The sequence below is a fragment of the Brassica oleracea genome, chromosome C4 (assembly GCF_000695525.1).
Source record: "Brassica oleracea var. oleracea cultivar TO1000 chromosome C4, BOL, whole genome shotgun sequence".
Taxonomy (NCBI): domain Eukaryota; kingdom Viridiplantae; phylum Streptophyta; class Magnoliopsida; order Brassicales; family Brassicaceae; genus Brassica; species Brassica oleracea.
The window spans coordinates 28,041,810-28,050,013 of NC_027751.1; the positions used below are offsets into that span (position 1 = coordinate 28,041,810).

General features: G+C 34.7%; 1 protein-coding gene across 1 annotated transcript; it reads right to left on the reverse strand.

The window, feature by feature from the left end:
- Positions 1-3,986: 3,986 nt before the first annotated feature.
- LOC106340971 (zinc finger protein WIP2-like) lies at positions 3,987-6,171 on the reverse strand. The gene is made up of 2 exons (XM_013779791.1): positions 5,414-6,171; positions 3,987-4,449 (listed from the first exon to the last, which is right to left on the reverse strand). The coding sequence occupies exons 1-2, from the start codon at positions 6,089-6,091 to the stop codon at positions 4,015-4,017; spliced, it is 1,113 nt and encodes a 370-aa protein (XP_013635245.1). The 5' UTR covers positions 6,092-6,171; the 3' UTR covers positions 3,987-4,014.
- Between the last annotated feature and the right edge of the window lie 2,033 nt (positions 6,172-8,204).

The window sequence follows — 8,204 nt, forward strand, 5'->3', positions numbered from 1 at the left end:
AAGTTTTCACGCTTTATTCAAGGAGGGTATTAAAAGTTTCTGCTGCAAAATCTGAAAGGACAAAGATGTTTTGCTCAGAACTGCTACATCATCAGAAAGAGGCTGTTATGTGCGTACGACATACTTAGATCATGTTCTATTGGTGACAGCGATGTCTATTTGATGTTAGGACAGCTGATTCTAGGTGATTGACATCTAAGATTTCATGTTATCGCATATTTCGTGGTGGATAAAGCTGTTCAGCCTAGGTTTTCTACTTGGTATGGTTTTTGAAGAGATGGCGTCGGAGAAATTCAGATGTCACAGAGATTTTGAAATGAGGCAGAAGTGTTTCTACAAGGAGTTTGTGGTTTTTATGTGAGAGTGAACTCAAGCAGGGGGAGAATGGGATTCAACGAAGCAGGGGGAGCGCTAATTATAATCCAAGGATGAGCTTGAGTTGACCCACTCAAATAAAAAGGGGGAGAATAAAGTAACTCAAGAGTTGACATGAAGCTAAAGAGTGTTCTCGGATTCTAACACTCGATCATCAAGGAGGAGAATGAAGAAGCATTGTTGACTGAGTATGAGAACATGCTGGAAGAAGATGGATTAGAACATGCTGGAACAAGATGGATTAGAGCTCAAGTGATCAATGAACTCAAGATACATGGACATCATGAACGTAATGATACAAATTACGAGAAGTGGTATGTTGTGGGAATTAAGAAGTGGACGTGTAATTATGAATTGATCAGAATTCATAAGACAAGAGATGAGACTTTCTGAGATGGGAAGATTCATGGAGCACGAGCTCAGACATGAGCTAAGATACAACAAGAAATGTTATTGGAGTATAAAGAGAACGAGACGGTGACAGGAAAAGGTGACGCGTCTAGGGTTTATTGAAGATGCACATGGATGTGTGTGACATCGTCCTACCAGTTAAGAGATCTGGTAGTTTTGTTATAGAGAACTATACTCGTCAGAGAAGACAATGGGTAGTAGTTTCTCTTCATTGTAAATCTAGTTAAGAATGGCTGGCACGGGTGTGTGCTTGTACCATATAGAGCAATGTTGTTTGTGTTTTTTTCTAGTAAATGAGTTCTGGACGTGGTCCCGGGAATGTAGGAAACAAACCCCGTTAACAAATGTCTATGCGTTCTTTACTTTATGCTCATATATACTTGCATATGAACACACTCGAACACACTTTCGTACGAACGTTTAGATCTAGACACATATATTGTTTTAACAATTCGATCTGATTCTGCATGGTCTTCAGTTTGAAATGGTGCGGGATTGGGATGGTTCATCCTCTCGAATCCCTGCAACCTCTCCTTCAAAAAGCCAACCAGCTGTGTTGCCTCGCCATTAATAGCAGAAGGGCTTGCTCTTCGTAAAGCGGTCCTTTCAGGTGTAAACATGGGCCTCCGTGCGGTGTCCTTCGAATCTGACTCTGTACAGCTCGTTAAGGCAGCAAACTTTGAAACCTGCATTATGGAGCTCTATTGTGTGATCGCTGATATTCTATCTTATGTCTCAGCTTTTGATTATCTTTCATTTTCTTGGATTTCTCGTGAGAAGAATGTAATTGTAGATAGGTTGGCAAAAGATGCATTGGTTGTATCTGGGATCCTGGTTGTTGGTGATGCTTTCATTGCTTCCAACTAGCTCCCTCTTTATCTAATCGAAATGTGTTTCAAAAAAAGAGGTGTAACCTTGAATATTAATGAATACAAAAGAAGCAAGGATGTGGGTTTTAATTAGAGTACTTATGAAAGTTATGTCATCTGCGTGAGAGAGATAGTGTGTGTGTATAGATTCATGTTCGGAAACTCGCTAGATGTTCCTCGTACGCTTGGGTTACGCCTAGCGCCGAATGTAAAAATCAGAGATTTTACAGGGATTAATCGGCGATTTTTTTTGGTTATATATAATACATTTGTAAAAAAATACAACCACGATTATATAGTTTAGCGGTTTGGAGTTCCCCTATCTTGATAACAACCCGAGTTCGAAATAAGGAGAAGGGATTTTTGGATGTTTTTTAATGTTTAACTTAAATGAAGGGTAATTTGGTCATTTACTCGTTGTCTTCCTCTTTACAGTTTTAGGTTTTCTGCAAATTTACATTGGACGGCTCCTCTTTTTTGTTGAGTTTTAGACCAAGTTTCTTTATTTTTCTGATGTTTTCTTGCAAATATCATAAATCTTATGAATATTAGTCGATTGATTGGGAAAAACAAGCAATAACTTAAGATTTTTTTAGAGATCTGATTTTCCACCGATTTTCTTCAACTCACCACGGTTGATGGCCGGTTAACGTTTTTCCGGCGACTTTACGGCCCTCAGCGGCGCGTTTTAGAACAGAGGTATAGATAGAGAGATATGGCCAAAGAAAAAATGAGATATCAAATCAAATAACAGTGAGTGAGAGAGAGGAAAAAAAAAACTGTTGATATACCATCAATCTTTGCTCCCAAATCTCCCCAACCCATCACACCCTCCACTCTCTTCTCCTTTGTTTTATCAACTCTCATTCACATTACTTTTTGCCTCTTCTTCACCTATTTATACATTCGTACATACATGACTGCTTGCACACGTATGCATATACAGCACTAAAGAGATATTCACTGTTTTTCTTTGTTGAGATATTTACTGTTTACGCATTCCTTTATACTTTTTCAAAAAAAAAAAAAATGCTTACCTTTTTTTTTATAACGCTGATTTATTATGACATTACATTTATGAGAAATATTACATAGACGATTCAACAACCGACAATACGACCTGCCTTACGAAGATCTACGCCAAACTGCATCATCTGAACCGTCCTATGAAGATCCACTCCTGACCAGATTTACTTGCACCATGTTGAAGATCTCTTGTAAGTTTTTCGTTTGTAGTCTTCATTAATAAATCGCTCTCTCCGGGACTTGAAACTTGGATTTCCTGTAATCTCCGAAAAAATGCATGGTCTGGAATTCGAACCCCAGACCTGGATGTAGAAACCTTTAAACCTTAACGAGTAGGCTACCGTGATTCCACAAATACGCGTACCTTTCTACGTAATGAAAATTAGATTATTATCTATGTGTGTATCTACAAGCCACAATCGAGAGATAATCATGTATAGATAAAGAGGTGTAATGTTACTTCAACGAGCAAATATGACTCTCCACTAACAAAAAAGGAAAAGAAAAAAAAAAAAAGAGCTTGTTGAAAATTAAAAGCTCTTTGCAGGAAGAAAACCAAATTGAATCTTTAATTCTATTACCAACCATTTCAACCATATGATATACGTACGTATTGCATCATTACATCATTTTTAAATAAATGAAGTATGATAACGTATAACTTGATGATCATCCTAAGAAAGTTCAGCACTTGAGTAGTCATATTCTCTAGTGTCCATTCTCTCATTATTCTCCATGATGTCACTAGACAATCAAGTAGCATTATTTGAGTACTATTATAAAATAATATCAAAGATAACTCCACCAGAAAACAACTATCTTTGAAAAAGCAAAAAAAAATATAGAATCTATCATATATTTGCTCGAATTAAATTCTGGAAATATTCATTATGCTCTAGAATATAGTATATTTAGTGAAAATTACTAACAATGCATGCACGCACGAATATATAGTATCTTCTTTTCTGGTATTTTACTATTCTGTAGCAAATATGACAAACATTTATTATTTATTTCGTTAGAAACAAAAGTAAATTAACACAAAAATTATATAAACAAATAGATATCGTGAAGAAACCTCATTAGTTAATTTATACATTGCCTTGTAATAAATTTAAGTAGGAAACTAGAGATACTATTTAAAAAAATTCCAAGTGATATAACGCTTTATTTATTTTTATCTATGATCAATTAGATGATACAGCTCTTACTCAGAGAAGCCCTACCTCCAGCAAAACTTGGTCCATAAATTTAAGTATTCTTGGGATTTATATATATATACTAATTTACTACGTAGTACGTACTTATACTAATGTATATAAGCTATTTTGACTCATTGATCATTGTCTAATTGTTCTACCTCAGAGGCAGGCTCATCTTCTTCATCAAATCCATCAATACCATAAGCTCCGTGGCCATTTCCAAAAGCCTTGATGTGATCTTTCAGAGATCGCTTGTGCTTGAAATCAGATCCACAAATGCAATACCAAAGCTTGCCACAGTTCTTCTCATGTGTTCTCCAGTCCCCTCGGACAGCGAAAGCCTTTCCACATTTCCTACACATGAAGGGTTTGATTCCATGCTTCCTCTTGTAATGTGTTTGAAGTGTTCTGAAGTCTTTGAGAGGCTTTGCCCTTGGATGGTCAATGTTGTTGCGACAGCCAGGTGAGCAGCAGTAGCAGGGAAGCCTCAGCATTCCAGTTGGCTGCGTTCCCCTTAGAGATTCGGGTCCTTTTCTGTATTGTGATCCATGCCCCCACATATGCATCTGCAAACAAAATCGTGTATATGTAGTAGGGTTTGAATAAACTCATATAGTAAAGAAAAAAAAAATCATAAAGTATGAGTTTTGAAACTTCAGTTGACGAATGAGTTAAGTAGCCATTTTCGTTATATGTATCAAATATAAGATTTTACAATTACCCTAACCAGCATATATAGATTCACTGGCATATCAACCTTGAAGCATATACATGTTAAGAGATAAGAAAAGAATTTATCCAACAAAGATGTTACACAAATGCTGAAATGTAAGAAACTATAGAAATATATTTCATAAACTAAAAAGAATCAATAACAAGATGTATAATTGCATGCTTAGGGTAAACAAAATAATTCAAGGTAGACTAAGAAGCAAGATGATTAGTTCATATGTTCAATACAAGATCTTATGCTTTTTTTTTAATCAAATCTTATGAAGCTTATATGAGCAAATAAAGCCTTGCGTATGTTATTGATACAGTATGTCAAATTATATGCGTACTGTTATTTTACACGTTAGACATTAGCAGACTCTCATACAAAATGAGGATGACACACTTGCCAATACTGTAGAGAGAAGCAGTAAAGCCACAGAGACTCTGAAAGTACTAAAGACATAAAGAACATTTACTGTATTGTTAAATCTCAGTCTCAGTTTTCACAGTCTCAAGCTTCTCGGTTCTTCGTAATGCAATGAATTCTTTTAAACTTTTTTTTAAAAAAAGAAGTAATGCAATGAATTATTCATGCATATAAAACATTATGTATATACATCTACCGATTAAAGGTGTCAACTGTTTTTTTTCCCGAGAAAACTGGTAAGCAAACGAATTATTTTGTTTTAATTTTTGGTTTTAGTCGAAATGAAGAAATAAAATTGATTTACAAATGGAAAAGAAAACGATTTTTTCAAAACATACGCATACATAAATAGACAACGATATATTAGAGTGAGCTTTTATTTTAAGAACCTGCATGTTGTTGTATCTGTTGAAAGTTTTGAAGCAAACAGGACAAGAGAACTGAGTAGGGCCAATGAGAATCTGAGAAGGTGTAGGTATCCAATATTGACCCTTGTTGAGTCTACTGATTCTACATCCGCCGTCTCCGCCGGCTGAATCTTCATCGTCATCTTCTCCTCCTCCGGCGCTTCCGTGATAGTAGTCGTTGTCAGGATCTTTCTTGTCGTTAATGTTCTCATGATGATTAGTGGTCCTGGAGGAAGAGGAGGAAGAAGACAACATGAGCAAAGAGGCCATATCTCGAGTACTAGGGCTTGGAAGGCCTATGCTAAGAGAAACGGTGACGTCATGATCATCTTCATCGAGATTATGATCAACTTGATGGTGCTGATGACCGTAGTCAACATCCATGGAGGTTGAAGGTGGTTCTTGAATTAGGTCATGGTGGTAATTTTGTTGTTTGTTGACGGGGCTGAGGCTGAGGAGAGGGAGGGCTTCACGGAGAGGAGGGGAAGGAGGACGAGTTGGTGGTGGACGGCGAAGGTCTCCGGGGTGAGGGATCAAGAAGAATGAAGAAGGAGGAGGAGGAGGAGGAGGAGAAGAAGGGTTACTGGATGAATTAAGATAATTGTGAAACGGGTTGGGCTTGAACCAGCCATTGAAGAAATTGGAATAAGGATCAGCCATGGTGAAGAGAGAAAGGAATAGTTTTTACTCTTGTGGGATTATCTTTATACAATAAGACACAGGGGTGGAGATGAAGATGGAGATTGTGATGGGATGGGGAGAGAGAGTATTAATTATGGAGTGAATTTATTTGTTCAACCTGGAGTGGAACTAAAACAGACTTCAACCCAAAAAAATATATGAGCAAGTCAAATACGAATGTATATTAATTAGTCTTCGCAAAGTAATTATATGTAGGTCCTTATTCTTTGTTCAACTTACAATTATTAAGTGGAACTTCTGTTTACCATTTGATTTCATTTTTTCCGTTAAACTGTAAAAATTAATTCGAACTTTTGATCCTTAACCAATCTAATTATACATTGATCATAACAGAGGCAATGCAATACCATTTAATGATAGTAATAAAGTTTTGCTCATATGCCATATTCAAATCTAAAGTCACGTACTTTAATGTGGAATTATGATTTACAAAAAAAAACTATGTTTGGATATGAAAATTTGTTGACGTAATCTTTTAGACTAAAACGAAGCAAAATTATAAAATTTTAATTATTTATTTCTAATTACAAATCTAGCTAGTTTGATTAATAATTAATTAATTATAGATATGGTTACGTCAGGTCTATAGAACAGGTGCCAATATTATGTCCATTGTGTTATAGGGGTTTTGAATTACTAATTTACCATATTAAAATCATGCAAGTATACGTACTTCACTTCTATGGGTTATATATATACTTAAAACAATGGATTAACACCATACAACTAGGTTAAAATGTATTAGTAAGAAAAACTAGGTTAAAATGTAAGTGAAGATTAAATGAATACCCATTGAGATTAGGGCTAGCTAGGTTGAAGAGTATATATTATTATCACGCGAAAGAAAATCAAGCACCCAAGACACTAAGTTTTAGCCAGTATGACATAAAAAAGATACTCCATCTTAATACATTGGCTGTATGAAATAATTGGAATTAATTATATCTAATATGAGTGAAACAGAATTGTTTATATATAAAAAGAAACATAAAGTACGTATTTGGAAAAAATGAAAAAAAAATGATAATAAAGCATCTGAGGTGCAGATACATCACACAAAGATAGTGCCACTGCTTTCTGGAGATTGGCTCTCATCCCAAACAAAATTTCTTATCTTAAACACCTTTCCTCCGAGCAAAAAAAAAAAAAAAAAAAACAGAAGGCCATTTTAATCACATTGATACTTTTTTTTTTTTTTGACGTCTAATCACATTGATACTTATTTATAGATAAACGAATATATTACATCAAAGTTTAAGATAAAATCTTGTTTTACCCCCAACATTTAGTTTAAGAGGACATATATATATATATATCACTATAATGAACAGTTTTACAAAAGAAACAAAAATAAAAGGCATACAAAATATCAAATTGTTTATTTTTATTATTTAGTATTCAGTAATGACTTATCTCAACAAATTGATTCTTAAAATGATTTAGAAATCTAAACCAAGGGTACAATCGATTTTAATATTTGAATTGTATAAAATACAAGAAAAGAAATGATAAAAGATACTGATGAGAAATATTTGCATTTTAATTGCCTAATACGATACTAATACGATAGATTTTTAAGTGTTTATGATTTTGTGCTAAAATGGAGCTATTATCCCACATTTTTGCTAGTTTTGAGATCTGTTTTAGCCTATACATTTTCACAAATGGCTGTCCTCATCATAGATCTCATAATCATAATATAAAAAGGGAAACAAAGACCAACGTTGAGTTGGCCTAGTGGTAAAGGGATTGCGGCTGTAACTTCCGCCACTTGGGTTCAACTCACGGTGGGAGAGACTATTTACAATGTTTGGGTTCCCGGCAAAGAGGTGAAAACACCTTTTTGTTTACCAAAAAAAAAAAGGAAACAAAATCGAAAACACACTTGGGAATTCGACAAAAAAAATTAAAAATTGCTAATCAATTAAGTACGAGGACCCTAGAGAAACTCAAATTTAATTGTAGTAATTAAGCTTTTGGGGTTGTGATTGTCTACTGTTATTCTATGTACATGCATGCTTAATCTGATAAAACCATATATATATATATATATATATATATATATATATAT